Genomic DNA, 22,096 nt, shown 5'->3' on the forward strand with positions numbered 1-22,096 from the left:
GATCTCATCTGTCAAAATCATCTAAGAGTCAAACTTAACTTAAGTGCTCCTTCAAAAAATCTTGATAGATGATATACTTAAGAAATATACCATCTTTCCTACTAGTTATACTCAACTAATTAAATTACAACCGTTTCTTATTTATAAATATTTGTCTAAAAAGAAATATGTCAAATCTATAACACTCGATTAAATAATAATAATACTTTACTTATGTTTATTTATACTTTTATTGTTTTTTATTTATTAATAAATCATAATAGAAAAGTAGCTTCACAACGACTCCAAGGCTCAATTATTGAGTCCGTTCCAATCAAAACTCTGCCGGTCTATTTTCAGGTACCATTTTTTGAATATATAAATAGTTTGACAAGAGTGAGGATGGGTTTACCACTTCCCTTGAACATGTGTATTTTTTATCCACTTGTCTCGGCTCCCAACTGGAATGGAGGAAAAAAGCAACATGTATCCATTCGTATTTTTAGTTCTTTTTGAGCAAATTACTTTTATTTCGTTTAAATTTGATCTACTGTTCGGCGAAAGCATAAGAAATGGATTTAGCTCACACTTCTTCAAAAATGTCTAACTGGGGTAATCCTCCTCTTAAAACTGTTAATGTGCAAGAGATTGCAAGAGAACAACCCCAAACTGTACCAGAAAGGTACATGAGATCCGACGAAGAGAGACCCGGAACACTAACAACACTTCCTGGTCAGTTGAGCATCCCAATTATTGACATGGCCAATCTCTCCCAAGGAGGATTGCACAGGAAAGAAGAGTTATATAAAATTGCCAAGGCATGTGAAGAATGGGGTTTTTTTCAGGTACGAGGATAATTTACTTAATCCCATATTAGCACTAATGGTGTCCGTTAGATTCATTTTTCTTAATGTATACTAATCAAGTGGGCTTTATACTATTAATGGGTATTTCTTTTAATACAATTTCCTCAATGCCCATGAATCCAGTAGGCTTCTATGTCATGCTACTACTAATGGGTACCTTGTTTATATTTTACAGGTTGTAAATCATAACATCCCTCACTCTCTGCTAGATGATATAAAGAGAGTTGAGAAGGAGTTTTTCCATCTTCCATTAGAGGAGAAACAAAAATGTGCACTTAGAGATTTTCAAGGGTATGGGCAGATTTTTGTTGTGTCCGAGGATCAAAAGCTGGATTGGGGCGATTTGTTGGGTTTAATAATAAGTCCTCCACAGAACAGGAATTTGAGTTTGTGGCCAGCTGTGCCAGCTGATTTCAGGTATGTCATGCCCTGTCTTGCTTCAAAATGCATTCACAATGCGAACCACATTATAGTTTATGGCATATGAAGATTAACAGAGTGCATGATACACTAGTATTAAGTTAACCTAGCAAAGTTAGGTAGATTACCTAGTTTATTTAAATTTCTAAAATAATATCTAGATAGGCTAGATCTTGCTGAAAACTACTTATACAAACTTTGACAACCTGGGAGCTCAGACATCTTGTTTTTGCACGGTTGCACCCAGTGTAAAGGGCCAGCTGCTCTCTCTCTTAGACGATCCAGTACTCCCCTATATTCACAGTACAGGGTACCGGAGCCTATGTGCATTGGCAAATTCCTCTCTAGATAGACGAGTTACTTAGGAAATTAAAAATAGTACTTAACTGGTATAGATATTTTATAAATACATCTATCTAGAGATTTCATATTATTTTTTGAATGTTTATATTAAATCTATCACATAAGTTAGAGAGGTTTTTTTTGTCATATCTTCCTTCTCATTATATACGGTATAATATAATTTAGAGGGGTATTTGGTGGTATCTCTCTCATGACCATGTAATAAAAACTTAAACACAAGTTATATATATTTAAAAGCAATTTTATTTTATTTACATTATGAAAGCAGGAAACTAGGGTCTCGATCCTTTACAGAGATATCACAGGACAAGGAAAAATAGGTCCAAGCTGGACATAAACAGCAAGAAACAACAGAACCAAAATAGGATCAATTGCAGCGCAGCTGCTGTAAACAACAACAAACTAATGAAAGAGTTGGGATCCCTAGGGTCCCACTTAGACAATACCAGGCCTAGAATAAGTTGGCCTCTCACCCAACATTCAAACATGAGTTTGTGGAAGTGATATAGGAAGACCTTTCTTCCTCCTTACAACAATCTAGGAGACATTAGCATTCAAATTCTCCAAACAAGGGGAAGAAATGGGAATTCCCCCATGGAGAGCTTGTTAGCACGGAAGGAGAGAGGCATAGAACAATGAGGTGAAAGGTGACCATCCACCTAATGAGTAATTTGGAGATGATTTTAAGCCAAGGGTAGATTGAGTTGTAAGATTGGGTTAGGAGGTTCTCCAATAGGGTCCAAAGAACACGTTAGGTCCATGCTAGAAGCAAATGACTTGTCATCTATCCTAAGAGGAGTATCTTATTTACATTTTCTATGTTATTTTTGTTTATTTAAAGACTTATTTTATGTATTCAACAATTTTTTCATGGTTATGATTTTTTTTCAAATATGTGTTTACTAGGTTTTGGTTTTTATGAATTCAGTCATCCTTGTTTCCACTATGGAACACCTCTAGACATATTAATATTCATATAATACTCATAATATCAGTAATATATGTGTGTATTAGTTGTATTTTAGTTTTCATGTGCACTATCACAACACAACGTGTGTCTTGTTGCCATTGTAGAATGCCTCTCGACATAATTATTCACTCCAAATATTAAGTACGTAACTATATCAATAGTGCCAAATTTTTATGAAAATTAATTCTTTTGATATTTAATAATGTTCATATAATACATAACTCTAATATTTACATAATATAATATTGTTTTTTATATTAAGTTATATCAAGTATTTTTTTTTTATGTGTCGAGTGGGTTTAGTTTTTTTGTACATGGTCATGGTCATGATATGACATGACACTATGTACCTTGCTACCACTATAGAACATCTCTTAGCATAATTCAAATATCATAAGTGGATAACTATGTTATAGTGCCAAAGTTTTATGAAAGTAAATTATTTCAATAATTTTATATATTATTTTATTTTTTAAAACACGACTTTGCATTAGTTTATAGAACTATTTTTTTCCATAGTTTTCAAAAAGAAATGAAAAACAAACTAAATTATTTGCTTCATAGGTTTTTTATTAGAGTAAAAAGGTTGGTTTTTTGAAAGGTTAGGTATGAAGAGCTTGGAACTGCATACAAATCATCCATCCTACACAATTTCATTTCCTTTTCTTGCAATCCTCACACCTTTAACTTGGGGTTGAGAATTTGAAACAAATTTACGAAGACCTCTCTTCTTCGAAGAACCATCCAAGACACACCTTTTTCAAGTTCCTCTAATTAAGAGAGAGAGAGAGAGAGAGAGAGAGGAGAGAGAGAGAGAGAGAGAGAGAGAGAGAGAGAGAGAGAGAGAGAGAGAGAGAGAGAGAGAGAGAGGAGAGAGAGAGAGAGAGAGAGAGAGAGAGATTCCTTATTCGTCACCTCAACCAAAGCCTCCTCTCACAAAGACGAGGAATGTATAATCAAAGATATTGTATTTTAAATTGAATCATCAAATTAAGCAAGGCATGAATCCTTGCATAGTTCGAAGCCACAACAATAGAATTTGACACAAGAGAGGCCTGAAGCTATTTCATATATATATATATATATAACAATTTTTATATGAATATTAAATGTTAAATGTTAATATTTATTTAAGCTACTACAAACACACAGCTACATAATCAAATAAATGAAAAAAGACAATGTGGATTGTATATTATTTTCTTTTTAATATATAAAAAGTAATGATCATTATTGATGAAAAAGCACACAAATTTATGTAAGATTTATTTTATTTACTCTATCTATCTATCTATCTATCTATCTATATATATATATATAGAGAGAGAGAGAGAGAGAGAGAGAGAGAGAGAGAGAGAGAGAGAGAGAGAGAGAGAGAGAGAGAGAGAGAGAGAGAGAGAGAGAGAGAGTTTACTTTTAATTTAAGATTTTCTTTATTTTTTGGCGACTTGTTTTAATATTACATGCTTTCCTCTTGCTACCATTATGGGTCACACCTCTCAACTTGCTAAGTTTCATGCTTCCTTACAAGTTTATTCAATTTGCTCATTGTTAAGTCTAGGTCATTATTAGGTGATGGAAATAGATTATTAGCCTCTATATTGGGATGGTGATCCCCTTTCTCTACACATGGACATAAACTTCAGTCATCTAGTCCATTAGATCCCTAATCTCAGTTGTTTGTGGGATTCCTTTTGTCAATGGGTAACACCTTGGTAACACCTTTTTTTAGAGTTTATCCCTCTGTTTATTTGTTCGTAAGGATCCTCATGAGTTAACGATGTTATATTAAGTTCTCTTAGCACTAGAAATCACTTCTAGTTAACCATTACACTAATTTAATGAACCTTATACTAGTAAAAGTATTGAAAAGTGCTATCAAATGGCTGATAGATATTTATAGTTCTATTGATAAAATAGAATACATTCATATTTTTATAGCCAAGCCATTACATGTAGTAGTTGGTGAACAATACTATAAAGAATATAAATATTTATGTCACTATAAATCTCTATTAAGAGTTTTGTAATGGGAGGAAAATATAAAGAGATAACCCATAAAACATTAGTTCAAATAGCTTTAAAGCATCCTCTCAAAATCTATTTTGGGCATATCCTACAATCATAGCGTTTTATGAAGTCACATTTCAATGAGACAACTTGTTAAATATTTCACATTCTTTATGTATACTTCTACGTTTTGCATACAATATCTTTTAGGGCATATGCAACTACAATAATAAAAAAAATCACTTTCAAGCATGTTTTGATGGATATTGGCATAGGCTAGGAAAAAGTTGGCAAAGGTTGTGGAGTTAGGCTTTACACTTTCCAGTTGAAGTTTATTAAAAATTTCCAAGCCCTTTTCATTAATTGTTCCAATCCATGAGATCACATCTCTTTGAGACATTTGGCAAACAATTTTATTCATAAACATGAGACCATATCTCTCTAAGATATTTGGTCAAACAATTCGCATGCCATATATATGCTTCCACATTTTGCATATATGTCTACCAAGGCACTTCCAATAACATGGAAGAAAAAACTGGTTTATTATGCTTTTATTGAAGCCCATCCCTTGTTCCAAATTTCACATTTTAACATTGGCATGGAGGATGTTGTTAAAGCTTGCAGAATATGTCTTTATGACTTCCAATTGAATTTGCTTAGAAGTTTTCTAGGAATCTTCAATAGACCCATTTTTTTATATCCTTCAATCATTGCAACTCATGAAACCATGTTCTTTTGAGGTATTCGTATTTTGTCAAATAGCTCTAATGCCTTTTGTAGACTTCCACATTTTGCGTACATATATATGAGGATATTTGCAAGTACTATATCAGAAATAATCCCCCTTTCATTATGATTTGATGGATTTCCTTACTTGGTTCTAAATGATCATTTTTGCATATGCTTGGAGGATGCTAGCAAATGTTATGGAGACTAGCTTTATACCTCCTAATTTCATTCACTTAAAAAGTTTTCAAGATGGTTTCAACTAAATTAATTTGTTCACACACGATAATCATCACAATCCATGAGACCACATTTCTTTGGGGCATTCAATTGAAAATTCATATGAAAGTCTCATCAAGAACACTATTTTGTGCATATCCTATGATTGTGACATTCCATGAGAGTATAATTCTTTGCCCAGATAGTTCATGTGCCTTTTGTACTCTCCCACACTTTAATTACATATCTATGAGGTCATTTGCAACTACAACATTTGAAAAATATGTGCTTTCCCTTATTCTTTCATGGATGTTAATACTCTATTCCAAAGATCACATTTTAGATAAATGTGGTGAAATTAGGCTTTGAACCTATTCCTTGTATTTTCTCAAAAGCTTCCAATTTCTTTTCAATAAATCCAATTTTTGCATACCTTACAATCATTGTATTGAGAAGACCATGTCTCTTTGAGGCATATTGTCAAATTGTTCAAAACTGCCTTATATATTCTTCAACATTTATATGTTGAATATTCTTCTCATGTCCACTACATTGTTAAGGGAATGAACAAAACAAATGCAATAGAGAAATTTAAGGTATCAAATTCTAATTAAACAATAACAAGAAAACCACTATAAAATTGAAAAGAAAGCATGTTATAAATAAAGAAAGTTAAAATCATATAATGCAGTGCTACATTGCCTTATATATTCTTCAACATTTATACGTTGAATGTTCTTCTCATGTCCACTACATTGTTAAGGGAATGAACAAAACAAATGCAATAGAGAAATTTAAGGTATCAAATTCTAATTAAACAATAACAAGAAGACCACTATAAAATTGAAAAGAAAGCATGTTATAAATAAAGAAAGTTAAAATCATATAATGCAGTGCTACATACTTATTGTTATGAACCAAATGCTTAATAGGCACAATTAGTACACTTTTTTCAAGTATTTGATAGATGTTGATACCACATTCCAAAGCTCCCTTTTTGCCACAAGCTAAAAGGATTCTATCATAGATTGTGGAGTTACACCTCACACCTACTAATTGTGTTTTCTTAAAAGTTTCCAAGGCCTTTTTTGTTAAACCTATTTTGTGCATATCCATCAATTAGTGTAGTCCATGAGACCATATTTCTTTAAGAGATTTTGTCAAACACTTCACATGCCTTGTGGATGCTTTTCACATTTGTGCATATGTCTATGAAGGCACTTGCAACAACACATTTAACAAAATTTTGTTTTTGATTATGTGTTTTGGCACATGCGAAGAGGATGCTAACAAAGGTTGTGGAATTTCATTTTACACTTTCCAATTGCATATGCTTTAGAGTGTTCTAGGCATTTTTTATAAGACCATTTTTTGAATATTCTACAATCATTGCAATCCATGAAACCATGTTCTTATGAGGTGTTTTTTGAATATTTCACATGTCTTGTGTATGCTTCCATATTTTGCATGCATATTTTTTTCGTAGTCTTGGTTGATTAGTACCTATACTTTCATTTATTCAATAATAAAACCTATTCTTTCTTATATTTTACATGTTAAACTTTTTTATGTGATTTTGTCTAATCTCAAAGTCGGTTTTCTTCACCAGTGGGTGGCTTGCACGCCTACCACAAACAATTAATTATAAAAGTATCAAACAAACCAAGTGTAATGTTCCCACTTTTACCCCATCTTATTTTGCAAGTGTTGGCTAATTTTCAGGGTTTTTCGTAGGTTTCCAGTTCTGCTAGGAGTGTTCTAATGTTCTTGGTGAGCTTAGTTTTAGTTTTAGTGGGTTTCGACAGCAATTGCTGTTTATAGTAAGTGCTTGCATGGCACCGATCTTTTTGGCTTTTTCTTGGTTTGTTCTCTTTGGTCCTTAGAGAACATTGCTATTTAGAGTAAGTGCTTGCATGGCACCAATCTTTTTAGGTATTTCTGGGTTTGTTCACTTTGGTCCTTAGAGAACACTGCTATTTATAGAAGTGTTTGCATGGCACCAATCTTTTGAAGTTTTTTTAAGGTTTGTTCTCTTTGGTCCTCGAAGGACATTGCTATTTATAGTAAGTACATGCATGGCTCCGACCTTTCTAGGTTTTTTTGGTTTCTTCTCCTTGGTCCTGTGATGTTCCCATCCAATCCGTAAGAAAACCAAACAAACAATTATGTTCCGAAAAAGCTTCTTGTATTATCTTTATAGATGATGATATTCAAAGCCAATTCATTCAATTCATGTAAGGAAGAATGTCATTGTTGATTATAATTCAAATACCTTATATATGACTGGAATTAATAAAGAAGCAAGACCAATTCATAAATAATGAAATAGCTATCATTAAGGAGACAGCCGATAGAGGAAAGATGAGAGCCATTGATACTAGGCAAGTCGTTACTAATGATACTTGAATTCATTGCCCATGCAATCAACTCACCCTGCTGGTCAAATATGAAAACAATGTACTAATCAGTATGATGAAGGAACGACTTTGAAAAGAAATGAGGTGTGGCTAAATGTATTGGTCTGTGGTTAATACAAATGACAGAACATCATTCGTGTTTTGACTATACTTGACTGCAATCAGTAGTAGAATAAGCCCGCAAAGATAAAGAAGAGCATCGACCAAGTTATTATGCATTAATAGTCAGTGATTACACCTTATGGAAGGATGGCTGTTACTAATGTGCAGCGATTGAATAATAGAAGGTAATACATCAGCTAAAAGGCCGCAATCCCAGGTGTATTTGGGGAGCATGATTATGTTTGAAACTATGAATGGACAACAGAAAATATAATAGAATAAGACAGGTCAGCAACTTTATTAAGGAAGGACAATGTAATATAAAAGGAACAAAAGTGATTAAAAGAATCAATGTATGCAAACAGCGATAATCATGAAGTGGTTCACAAGGGCTGCGATTAAGAACAAAGGCATGATTTGTATCAGTAACCAATGTCCTTGAATAATGGAAAGGTGCAATTAAGAAAGGATAAAGATGTGCCCATTCCCAAGCAAAGGGATGTAACTATTCAATGCCCATGCTATTTAATATGGATCGATACTCATTGCCAATACATCATCGGATTTTGCTTAGTTATTTCTGTATTTCTATAGTGCTCCCATCAGTCAAGAGACAGCCGAGTAAGAGGAGGGGATTACCCATCCTATTGCAAGGTTAAAGGGTGCATGATTGAAAGAGACTATATCAGGGACAGCATCATAGTTGCACAAACATAAATCTATATTAGGAAAAGCAACTGAAGAATACTATTCAGATCAGGTTTATGAGCCAAGCTATCGCATGGTCATAAAGACATAACAGAGATAGCGAGCTCTAGATCTGAAATTATAACTTTCTAACATCAATACAATCAGAATTTCCCATGAATTTAGATTCCTTTGCATACTGAACACTATATCAGACAAGAAGGTTTCATTATTACATTCCAGTTTCACACACGCATATATATATATATGCTAATTCTATATATATATATAGAATTAGCCCTCTTAATCTTAATATTCCATAACAGTAAATCTACAAAGTGTTTCAATCAAGTCATAAGTATAATAATTTGAAGAAATCTCAAAGGGGACTTTACAGGTCCTCATAGAACACTACTATTTATAGTATGAGCTTGTGTCGGCATCATTTATCATCTGTTAGCTTCAATTGGTTCTGGCATGTTCAGTTCTCTGTTTCCAATACCTTTCGCGAGTTTTCGTAAGTGAGAGAAATTATTTTCACTAAGTGATACAGAAGTGACTTTAAGAGTTAGAAATGCTTTAAAAAGTAAGATAAATCACTTTTTAGAGTTATAAGGTTTATTAGATTAATAAAGTGATTTTATAATAGAGTTTCTGGCAAGTTTCTTAAAAAAGCTTATAAATAAGAGGTTTGAGAGCTCATTTGGTATGTTGAAGATTATTATTTTTTTGTTTGAAAAACTTTATGGTGTTGAAGATTGGACTTGGTTCACCTCAGCCTTCTTGAGGACGAAAATCCTTTGGGAGAAGATTGACTTTATTGGTGAAAGATCTGCCTTGGCTAATGTTTGGCGGGTCACTTAGATTTCACAGTGGATTCAGAGATTGAGGTTTGCAAAAATCTAAAGGTTTGGATTTATATTACAGGTTTCTTGGATGCCATTCGTGGAGTTTGTTGAACAAATCGGAATACTGAGAGGGGGGGTGAATCAATATTCTTTAAACAATATAATCTGAAATTCTGAAACTTAATTCGATCTTAATAAGCCTTAGCATAAAATGATATATATAATAGAAATGAAATGCAAGACAAGCACAACCATATGAGAGACCCCATATTTTTACATGTGGAAAACCCAAATGGGAAAAACCACAGAGAGGGTTAACTCTCAAGATAATATAACTAGTTATATGGGATTACAAAGGCTCACTGCTCAAATGACAACAACTTACTGTTGGAGGGCTCATTGCCAAGAAAAATAAAAATAAGAATGAACTAAGAATATTGCATCTACATATGCATAGGATCAGTTCCTGTTAAGCTCAAACATCACCATAACAATCTGCAATAGATCCAGCTAGGAATCTATGCAACTCTTTCTCAATTCATTTGCACCAATTCGTTGTCGCACCAATTTTGCCTTCACAATTTAATCTTTTTTTGTCTCTCACTCACACAATCATATTTGCCTCTCTCATATTAGATATTCTCTACAACCATAACACACACATATATATACATCATATGTATAAGCACCAAGTCGGCCTCAAAGACACTTTCCCCAAGGATACTCCAATAATCAGATCACATGCTACAAGCACCGAAGCAAAACAATAATAGAGACATTCAAGGTCGGCTTGACCTGAAATGAACATATCCTTGAACTTCCACAAGAACACGCTTTCAAAGCACAAAGAACATGATCCAACTTAACATAAACAAGTTAAAGACATAAACAATCGATCATCGAAAGATCATCATTAGAAACCAAAAGATCGGAGGAATGCAGAGCCCATAGAACTGTCAAATATCGCATAACCGAATATATTTCTAGAGCACAACTTCTGGAGCACCAAAACTTGAATACAACAATCTTAAGCAATGACAACTAACATACCAAAAATGTGCTATCATATGTGCAATGAGACAAGAATGCGGAGCACTGCAGTCATGAAACTTGCCAACTGAACATTGACAAACTACATTACTATCACTACATATACATCCGGAGCACAAAATTAATTGCCACAACCAACACCAAAACTCAGACACCATGGAACACATATCCACATGCTACATTTCCAGAGCAACACCCTTGTTGGTGTTTTTTCCTGTTATCCTTAATCCTAAGAGAAATTATGAAACCCTAGGCTATGGGATTGAATTCCTAGGTTACACAGATTTATACTATCAACAAACTAAGGACAAGAAAACCCAACAGTAACAAGGCTCTCACAGCCTTCTTCACTTCGAGCTCCATCATTCTCAGGAGGGTATTCCTATTTTGAGCCTGCATTGATAATAACTTTACAACATCAAAACCTACATGCTTATGAAAGATGGACTATTCTCAGATTCATAAGACACTTTATGCATCACCTCAGATCTAAACTTAATCCCACTCACTTTGTCTTTGAGAAAATCTGAGAACAAATAATTTAAAATAACTTATAAAGAGGAAAGGGTTAGAAGAAAGATTAAATTGATTGGAAATGTTTCTGAAACAAATTCTGAACAACAATAGGCCAGTGTCTATCCAAAGGCATTGAGTCAATTCCTAGATTACAAATGCAAACCCAAACAGCATATTACTTCAGATTAGTAAGCCTTTCAAACATTAATGCCTTACATTAATGCAGCTCCTTTTGCTGTTACATAAACCATTCTTGTTAATCCATAACATATTTCCCAAATTCATTGTAATTTGCACATAGACTTTGATTCCTTCCTTGAAGGAAACCCATGCATATGATTACACATTGATAGGAAAATATCAAGACAAATCAAAACATCCTTAACATTTTGATTCATATGAAATCTGAAAATACAAATGGAGACAATCTTTGCAACAATTTAACAGTTTGCTCATGAACTAACTGAAATTACTAAGAAATTTATACTTTTATTCCCTAAGGAATTTATTCAAGCATTAGACTATACATAGCCGTATTCTACCTGCCCTGAAAATGAGAAAATTCAAGCCCTCTATAACAGCCCTAGTATTCCTTTTATAATGGTAAGGAATGCGACAAGCCTCGGGTTGTTCACATGTGTCCAGCTTGCTTTTCTAATTAGCCTTTTATTTTTAAAAGTAACCAAATGGATCCGGTTGTCTCTGTTTTGTCTTGAGGTGTAACCGTCTGGATGGTCATGCATGGTAGCCATCATGCCCAGATCAGAGAGCATCAATGGGAACTAACCACCACACCAACCACGTCACCACCAACCATGGGTGGTTATTGATGCAGAAGATAGCAGCTCGAGCGACTCTCGTTACTCGTCTTGGCAGGGGAGAACTTTGAGAGTTTGGGTTAGCGGTGCTACCAACCCAATTCCTCAATGTCCGCATCCCTCACTGTCTCCCTATACTTCTGCATCCAAAGGGAAAATTTTGCCGCTAGAGGAAATCTAGTCAAATGCAAACTGTAAAATAGTGTTGCATGTGCACATTGATTATCTTGTTCCTCTCTGGCGGTCTAGTGCATTTTCAATAACCCTTTGGTTATATGATGGATTTCTCACAGGTTTTCTTTTAGGACTTCGGCACCTGTTTTGCGATGCGATGCATTTCTCAAAGACTTCAACATAGCCGTAAACATTTTTGAAGTTTAATCTTCAACCAATTTAGTCATATGAATTAATGACTTATTTATCCTTACACTGATCTATATTTAAGAACATCCCTACCATCCTTTGAAGCCCCGCTGTATACCACTCATCGCAGCTCTGGCTTCACACATATGGCATGATTATGAAAAATCAACTTTCTTTAGTTTTATTCCCTCAAACGTGTGTGAAATATCCTCCAAATCCCTGCTTTTCTGACACCTGCTCAAATGCTAACTTCAAATGCCGACACTTTTTGCATGTTTATTGATCGAGTATCACTTCCCCTCTTCCACGGGTTCCGAGTTTGAAAAGATTCCACATTCTTAACGCTAAACAAAACTCGGGGCTCGTTGAAGTTAGCTTGGGCATCTCACCGAGTGTCGAGTTGCCAACTCGATATCTGCTCAACACACAACGCACGTCTTTCATCTGCTTGGGACTCGCTAGAGTGGAAAAGAAATTCCCATCGAGTCCCGAGTGGTCCTATGCATTTCGCAACCTCAAGACTCGGAGCCCGCCCAACTGGAAAATTCAGGCTCACCAAGGACCGAGTATTCAACTCTTTGTGGCAAAACTCGAGACTCGGCCAAACCAAAAGAAACATCCCGCCGAGTGCCGAGTTCCCTCCCGAGGGACACCTTCGAATGGCCTAGTAAGCTGAGTGGTCCCACTGGGTCCGAGACCCACATTTTACTAAATCCTTAATAAAATTGGCATGGGCCAATAAGGATTTATTTTCCCTTTGTAAAATTACCGTCTGAACAGTGTAACAAGGATGGTTCACGGGTACAACTTCAAAATTTCAAGGCTAACAACCCTACCGGAAAAACATATCCACAATACATCTGCAGCAATTGGGATCTCCATCATTATACATACATACCTATCTTCCACTGTTCTGCATCATACATACCTATCTTCCACTATTCTGCATCATATCTGGACCAATTTGGATCACTGGGTTTGACATCAATGACAACCAAGACATATATTTCTAACAAAGTTTTCCTATAAGGTCAATTTTGATTTTCTTGTGTGTTAAATATTGAAGATTTGTTGGTTTTTGATCCTCCTTTCTTGGCGTAAGGTCACTTGAAGCATATGCTAGGCGTCTGAGGAGTTGTCTTCTTGTAATTGGTGCGTTGGGTTCCTTGTAGTGTTATTTTGCATTGGATGCCATCTTTGGAGATTCAGGGTTATGTACTAATGGTGAAGGCCATTATCTGCTAGGGTTTTATTGGAAGTTGATATAACTGGTGATAGAGGCATTGCCCCCGTTCTTGGCATGAGATAGTGGAGGTTTTGAATATCTACCCAGGGGCTTATTTGATGATAAGTAGAGGGTGATTTCCAGTTGTAATTGTAGCATGGAGCTTTGAGGAAGGCGTGACTCTTTGTTAGTTGTGCAGGTGAGTTGCTTGGATGTGAGACTCCTCACCTTAGGTGTGAGATTCCTTTGTCTTTGATGGTGCTTTTACCCTTGGCACAAGTTCTCTTTCCATGGCATGAGTTTCCTCTTCATGGTGTGGTCTTCCATCCTTGGCTTGTGAACTGTTGCTGTTTGTGGGAGTTCTTCCTGAGTCATTAGACAAATGAATGTTGATGTTCTGATGCTGTTGTTCATTACTGGGTCTTGTTATAAGCTGAGCATATCTTTCGTGGTATTGTTGTTGTTCTTAAAAGCTAAATAAACTTCAGCATGCAAGGGTGAGTGTTTCCAATTAAATTGCGGACCTGTGCAAGGTTACCTCTGTCAAATTAAAGGTCAGTACTATTATTCTTTAATTTCCAACAACTGTTTGTACTGTATTTTTTATGCTATTTACAGCAGCAGCTATATCATTTCATTATTAGTGTTCTGGATTTATTTCCAATGCAATTGCCATGTTCCATGAGATCTGAAAACTATCTAAATTGAGAACTTATCAATTTGAAACAATACATTCATTATCAAGCAAACTGTTTTACATTATGCTTGAATACTAAACCATTTGATAGTGGAGAAAAAAAGGTGCAAAAATTTTGGGAAGCAAATAGGGTAGCATCTTACAGTGGTATTAAAGCACAGTTTTTCCTGCTAGCCTGTTTGGTAGTTCATAAAATTTGATTTTCATTTGTCTAGGTCAGCATCAAAAGATAGAAATTGGTTGGCCAAGTTACTCTATGAAATAGGTATTAAGCTCAGTATTCAATCTCAACCAAAGGATGTTGTTTTAAACATGCAACAAATTAGAAGGATGTTTGATCATTGTGGAGCAGTTACCCTCATAGTTGTTGCAATTATCTCTAGTTTCTAAGTGACTTAGATCAACACAGGTGGTTGAGACATACAGATCATGAGATAAGGCTAATGGTTACTTCATGCTTGAGTGAGATCATGAGAATTTTAGCACCTTGAGAACCTTATGATGATAATACAATGAAAGAGGTAATTCAACTGTACATGAAGGAAAGGACAAAACAAAAGCATTGGATCTTAGTTTGGATTCATCTGGTGATGACTTCAAATCCAATGCCTTCCCTGTTGATTCTAGTGGAGCAAATGATTATATTGAGTTCACTATTTTTTTTTTCAGATGAAGGGCTTGGTGAAGTAAAAGTGATGATGTCTACAAATCAGCTTTTGATGATCCCTTATCTCATTCTATTGATGATAACTTGGGTGGCTTTTGGTTTTACTTCCAAACCAAGCCTATGGAAAGGGATGCTTATGATGATTTCAGTACTAATGAGTTGGAGAGTGACTTATTCAGAGAGACATCATTCTTGAGGAGCACAGTGAAAACTTTTTTTCTGAAACAAGCAATCGGACCTTAGGCACTTGGGATCCGGGTGTGTTGGCACCTAAGTATGTAACGTCCTCTTACAAAATTTCTTAGGGTCTTGTCTAATTTCTTATGATCCAAGTTGCAAGAGGCTTCTTTCTATCTATAACATGTTCACAGTTCACGAATGTATGCATGGAATATGATTTGCGATTGTGTATAGTATCAATATTCTTAGTTTAATGACTTATATAATGGAGAGATCTGCGACCTTGATAATGACGAAGGCTAATCTGTAAGGGTTATATTCTGATATGATTCTCAAATTGATGATGGTATACTTTCTATATGATGGGGATTATTTTTGATCAAAAGAATATTGGCTCTATAAATCTTATATCCACAAAGCTTGAGACAATATGTGCAAGATAATTACATATAGATATAGGTCTATAATTATAGAGGGATTGTTAATATTATGGCAATCTGAATATGAGAATGTATGTTGATCTTTAATATATGAATCTTTCCAACTATTGAACACTTATTGTCTTGATTAATAAGAAGTATTCAATCTAATCTGATATATTTGTGGTCTTATATAAATCCAGATAATTTCAATTATTATTGCAATCTGTAATATGAATATCGCTGTTTCTGATCCGTATTCCTCTTGTTTATATGATATCCTCATGATGCTGTTTGTGCCAAGTTTGGTCTGAATATCAAAATAAAATCTTCATAACCATTTTGTGTGCTGAGCAATGCTCAATCTGAGTGATCCTAAACTAGATAGGAATTAAGTGATAAACTCCTTCCCCCTGATGGAATGTATTTGAAGTTGAACTTCTTATACCTTGCATGTGGGAATGGTTGCCTCTAAAAGGACGTGTCCTTCCTTAATTGCATCTTCTTATGATTATCTGTACTTGAGGTAATTCGATTCTCTTTTATGCTAATCACACCGTAATGTTTAGTCTTACCTACTGCTAGACTGATATTAATTAATGTATAATTGGTAGCTTGGTATCCTTGTCTTAACTGACATTGTCAGCTAGTTGTCTTAATAACTGTTTCGACTTGTTATTTGCTAATTCTTATTACGGTCAATGACATATACCAATCATTGTTAATCATTATTCCAATCTTGTTATCTTCCTTGGTCTGAGTCTCTTCCTCCTTTAGTGTTATTGTTCCCTTATGCCCATCACTGTATGGTGACTCAGTAGTATGAATCACATCACTTGATATTGTAACCGCTGTTATTATTCACTCAACTCGTGCCTTCCATACTCTGTCGATTGTTGCCGGGAATAATCTTTGTCATGTTGTCGTATTATGTTATGTTGTCGTCGGTAATTATGAGTTTCGGCAGTCAGTCAGTTGTCCCGAAGGACAGTTGGACGCGACGGTTGGTCGCACCCCTTCGGGTATTATATATTGCATACCTTTCCTTCGAAGTAGCATCATCATAGTCGTATCTGGGTGTAATGTTATAAGCACTTGATGTACATGGACTGTTGAATTAATACAGAAACTGGTTCTTTAATATATTTCAATTATGTTTTGTGCATTTACTTTCTGTATTTAATCGTTTACCCGTATGTGGCAAACATTTGGCGCCGTTGCCTAGACATACTCGGGAAAGGAAGGAGCGGATGGCGCACGGACACGATGGGCCTACCTGTTGGTGAGATTAACCCAGAGGCCGATGACGCGCAAATAGAGATCTACGACGGAGAAGACACTTCAACGAGGGAATTCTCAATCCTGCTTTAGGTGGCCATCGAGACCTACGTCCGAAGGGAAGCCACGAAGGTTGACGTCCCAACAAGTGCAGTGTGGACCGCATTGGAAGTTAGCCCCACAGCGAATCGGTTGATGAACCACCTCCCCTCGTTGCTTGCACAGGCATCACTGGCACAACGAACTCACCTAGAGGAGATTGTCCGTGAGGAGCGACGGCAACAAGTCCTTCAACAGTACGAAGAAAACAATCGTCGCTGGGAAGCGGAGCGTGATGGCACGAGGCCAAGGGGAAATTGAACCCTGAACCTCCAAGAGGAATAAAGAACATTCTATAATAATGGTGTCTTACTATTGACACAAATTGTATCCGACGGGATGAATTAATAAAGAAGTGTTCTATTTTTATGTGTTGTTTCTATTTATGGAGATGTACGGGAATTAATGCCCAACCTATTAAACAAAGATAGAAATAAGAAGGCAAAAAGTGAGTAGTGGGAGGCCGCATAGAGGGCCTTGATTCTGGAACAAGTAGAACGTAGATGGAGGCTAAGGCAACTTGCCCGAAGGACGGCCTGTCGAAGGGTTGCCCGAAGGGAACCAAGGAGGTGTCATGGAGGGTGCAGAAGCCGAAGAAAATTTCTACGCGTCGCCAGCACACCGTAGGGTGAGAAGCCACGAAGAGTTTTTGGAGGAAACAAGGCTACGAAGGAATCTGGTCGAAGAGACTTGGGATCAGTTCAAGAACTTATCCCTTACGCCGTGCACGGAGGACCACCGAAGGGAGCGAGCAGAGGATGAGGGTGAGAATGGAGGGGAGGGCAACCTTACGACTGTAGGTGTGGAGGAGGCACAGACACACGACAGATAGGACCCCCTCTTGGGACTCGTCACACCAAGCACGCGGGTACAAAACACCGTACCCCTAGTCACTCAAGCAGGAAACACCACCGGCGTCGGAGGGAGTGGCGCAGGTGCACGACGGACACAGCCACCTCCGGGGACACAACCCCCACAGACATAGCCACCTCTAGGGACACAACCCCCATCAATGGCCAATAGGCAGAAGCTGCCGAAATTCACCGGCGACGGGAAGGAGGATCCCGTCAGGCACTGCAGAACTTGCGAAACCATATGGGCGGCCAATGGTGTCACGAACCAGGACGAATGGATGACGCAATTCCCAACGACATTACGAGGAGTTGCCATCGATTGGTACTTGGATATTGATAAAACTGCAGTGGGCACATGGGACATGCTGCGGAAAGCCTTCGAGTAGGAGTTCCGCCTACTTCGAGACGAAAATGAAATAGTAGCCGAAATCTATGGCACAAAGAAGAACAAGAATGAGACGGTCCGAGCCTATAGTCGGCGGCTCAAGGAACTGTTGGGGAAAATGGAGAGTCAACCAGCAGATGGGTTGAAAAAGAGATGGTTCGTGGAGCGATTGAAACACTCCCTTCGGAAGAAGATGAAAATTATTCCACCAACCTTGTACAACGATGCATATAATAGAGCGATGGATCTCGAGAGCGAGACCAAGACATCCAAGAAGAAAAAGAAGAAGGATAGCTCGTCTGAGGATGATGACTCTTCCGAGGGAAGCAACAACGATGGCGAGTCCGGCAAAAAGGTGCAAGCCCTGCAGAAGGACATGCTGAGGATGACGAAAGAGCTGAAGGTTATGGAGGTCCGAGCAAGACCGACGAAGGGGAGCTTTGGTGCACGGAATGTAAGACGACTGGCCACACGAAAGGCTCCTGCCCAAAGAAGGCCTATTGTGATATATGCCAGTTGATGGGACATCCCACCAGGGAATGCCCCTACAACATGAAAACACGAAACCAACAAGTATTGCTTATGCAGGAACAACCAACTACATCGGGCGGTACCGACATCTCCCAGGCGAACGACAATGCAACATCGGGAGGCTACCGAGATAACCAGTGGGGAGGACGAAACAACAATAACAATACAAGGAGCCAGACCCAATACGACTCCAAAGGCCGACCGATGATACAATGCAGAGTGTGTAGCCAGTGGGGGCACTTCGCCCGAGACTGTCCGAAGGGAGAGGCCACACAATATTTGTGCGAATGGTGCGGACCGGGAGACCACGAAGATGCCACCTGCCCGAAGTTCGGCATCAACTTTCTCAATATCGAGGAAACCAAAGAAGAGGAAGTGCTGGCCGTAACCCGCGCCCAAGCCAGACAAGCAATGTGCCCAGACCCGGAGACGGAGAAGCGAAGGGTACGGGAAGCACGGGAAGAAATCGAGAAAGAGATACGAGAGGGGGCGAAGGCGAAGGGTACGACGGGTACTTCCAGTCGACCGGAGGCGAAGGAGGCTATACTAAATCAAATTTTAAAACTGGAGGTGCGTGTGAAGGTACATGACCTCCTCCAAACGATGCCTCAATTACGAACGGAGTTGTTGAATAATCTCTCCCAACCACGCACCAATACCAACCACCGCATAGATGTTCTTGGGGGGTCTACAATAGACCCCAGGCTGTTGGCAGTTAACACTGGAAGGAACCCGACCATTGTGGAGATGGGTATCCTTGGCACCATTCTAACCGATACCATTGTCGATGGTGGATCAGGAGTGAATGTTCTTCTAGAAGAAACCTGGCGGAAACTGGGGAAGCCAACGCTATGGCCATCTACATTCAATCTGCTGGGAGCAGATTGGCATGGAATCAAACCCATCGAGACACTGATGGGCCAACAAGTTACCATCGGGACGCAACCCTTCATACTGGACTTCGCGGTAATCCCACTAAAGAAAAAAGGGTATGATGCGATCTTAGGGAGAGGGTGGCTAGTGGTAGCCAAGGCCACCCACAACTGGAAGAACACTCTGTCTATGGAGAATGGAGGAAGGAAGTTTATCATAGACCTTGGGACGCAGTTGGTTAGTGAGGAACTGGCATCATTTTCGGAATCAAAGGGTGAAGGAGAAGGCGACCTGAGGGACGAAGGACGAGGGTGCAGGGAGCCCAACGACGAAGGGACTCTCAAACTAGGAGAGTGCTTCGAGGATGAGACGGGGTCATTTAATGGGCTCTTCCACTGGCAGATGGAGGATTACGAAATGTTCTAGAGCTATAGGCTCGAAGTAGAGGAACCAGAGCAAGTAACAGAGGAGGTGTACCTGTCGGAATACAGAGAATATTGGAAGGGAGATGCCCCAAACCTCGATGACGTAGATAATCCCAAGATCATTCGTGTCGGCAACGATTGGAACCTTGTGTGGAAGGCCGCAGCCTTCAAAATCTTTATTCTTCTTCTTCTTCTTCTTATGTACGGGAAGGAGACCGTGGTTCCTGTAGAATTTATGGTTCCAGGTCTTCGGATGGCCATTGAAAATAGACTTGCCATCAACGGGTCCAAATTGAAACCCTACCACGAGAAGCGTGCAGGGGATCCGAGAGGCCGGAAGGACACCCGAGAGTCCGGAGGGGGACCCGAGAGGATGGAAGGGGACTCGAGAGGCCGGGTAGGCGACTCGAGAGGCACGGGACCAAAGCGGGAGACTCTCGGGCGAGGAAAACCAAGAAGGATGAAGGGCCATCCTAGAGATATGGGACCCAAGCCGAAGACTCTGGACAATTAGATTAGGAAATTGAATTTTTTTTTTTTTTTTTTGTAAAGTACAAAAAAGGAAAAAAATAAAGAAAAAAGAAAAAAATCAGTGGCCACGGTGGAACCACCATCGAGGGCCACCGTATGGTGGAACCACCAGGGGAGACCACCGTGTGGTGGGACACCGTACGGTGCACCACCGTGCGGTGAGGCCCCATGCTAGGGAGACAGTATCATTTGAGTAGCAGTTGGTGGAGGCTGAGACTAAAAAGCGTGTCTTGTAGACAAGTTTGGTTTAGGCACAGGAGGACTGTGATGTCAAGGAAAAAAAAGAACTCCTTGCGGAAGCAATAATGGTGACATCCGCACTTGAGCATCGGATGGTAGCAGAAAAGGGTTTTTAGGCGAGGATGCAACAAGTGTATAAGTTCCGGGCTCGACTGGCGTTAGCAGTTCCTGCAATTCTCTACCTTGGTTCTGTTTAATGTCATCTCTATTTTGTATAAAGTCGTCCGGAGATGACTTCTTTTCTTGGGGGGGATGATGTTGCCGGGAATAATCATTATGTCATGTTGTCGTATTATGTTATGTTGTCGTCGGTAATTATGAGTTTCGGCAGTCAGTCAGTTGTCCCGAAGGGCAGTTGGACGCGACAGTTGGTCACACCCCTTCGGGTATTATATATTGCATACCTTCGAAGTAGCATCATCATAGTTGTATCTGGGTGTAATGTTATAAGCACTTGATGTACATGGATTGTTGAATTAATACAGAAACTGGTTCTTTAATATATTTCAATTATGTTCTGTGCATTTACTTTCTGCATTTAATCGTTTACTCGTATGTGGCAAACATCGATTGTGCATATCAATGATAACGATTATCATTATCGCTGCCTTGACATTGATTCATTCTATTTGTTGCCTTGATGGTATTAATACGGTTGATCGATCTTCCTCCATCGTTGGTTGATAAATTTCTGGCCCCTTCCGAAGCCTTTATTCTGCCGCTATCGATGAGACTTTAAAATTGATGTAAGATTAATTGTTGGGGATATTACAGAGTATGATAATGATCCCATATGGGATGAATTTACTTTTGGTCATGATGATGTTGTAATCTTAGAGCACAATGTATGTCATGAGGATGCTATGGAAGAAGCTGATTTTGAAAGGTTTGATGATGATCTTGAAAAAATCTGATTTATTATTGTATGAAGCTGATTATGAGCATGGGCTTAGTGAACTTGTTGAGTTAGATCCTCATCACAATGTTGAGCATATTTATCAAGTTGGTAAAGGAGAGGCATGAGAGTTATGGGACAGCCATGGAGACATTGAACATGTCTGAAAGTTCTGAATTTTGGATGCAACCTAATAGCAGTTCACCATCCTGGCATGCTCAAGATTGGAAAAATTGATTTTTGGTATCCATTGAAAATGAAGTGCAAATTTTATCTAGTCTGTATAGCACACATAGGCATGTGGAAAACACAATCAAAATGCGCCAAGTGGTCGAAATGAGCTTAATATTTCCCTTGTTGATTCGTAAACAATGAAGAGCACTATAGAAGAAATTAAAACAGCCTACTTGCGCATGATTTGTGACAGAGATATGGCTACA

At 38.1% G+C, this 22,096-nt stretch overlaps 1 protein-coding gene across 3 annotated transcripts in view; it reads left to right on the top strand.

The window, feature by feature from the left end:
• Positions 1 to 290: 290 nt before the first annotated feature.
• The window catches only part of LOC131040731 (protein SRG1), a 99,550-nt gene continuing 77,744 nt past the window's right edge, over positions 291 to 22,096 (top strand). Inside the window, exons 1-3 of one of the 3 annotated variants that reach the window (XM_057973684.2) lie at positions 291 to 339; positions 627 to 824; positions 1,021 to 1,262. In XM_057973684.2, the coding sequence (XP_057829667.1) occupies positions 666 to 824; positions 1,021 to 1,262 (401 nt within the window). In that variant the 5' untranslated portion in view covers positions 291 to 339; positions 627 to 665. Of the gene's footprint in view, positions 825 to 1,020; positions 1,263 to 22,096 lie in introns of all 3 variants that reach the window. The other 2 variants (XM_057973682.2, XM_057973683.2) reach the window with 2 other exon arrangements.

Source organism: Cryptomeria japonica, chromosome 5 (assembly GCF_030272615.1).
Source record: "Cryptomeria japonica chromosome 5, Sugi_1.0, whole genome shotgun sequence".
NCBI lineage: Eukaryota > Viridiplantae > Streptophyta > Pinopsida > Cupressales > Cupressaceae > Cryptomeria > Cryptomeria japonica.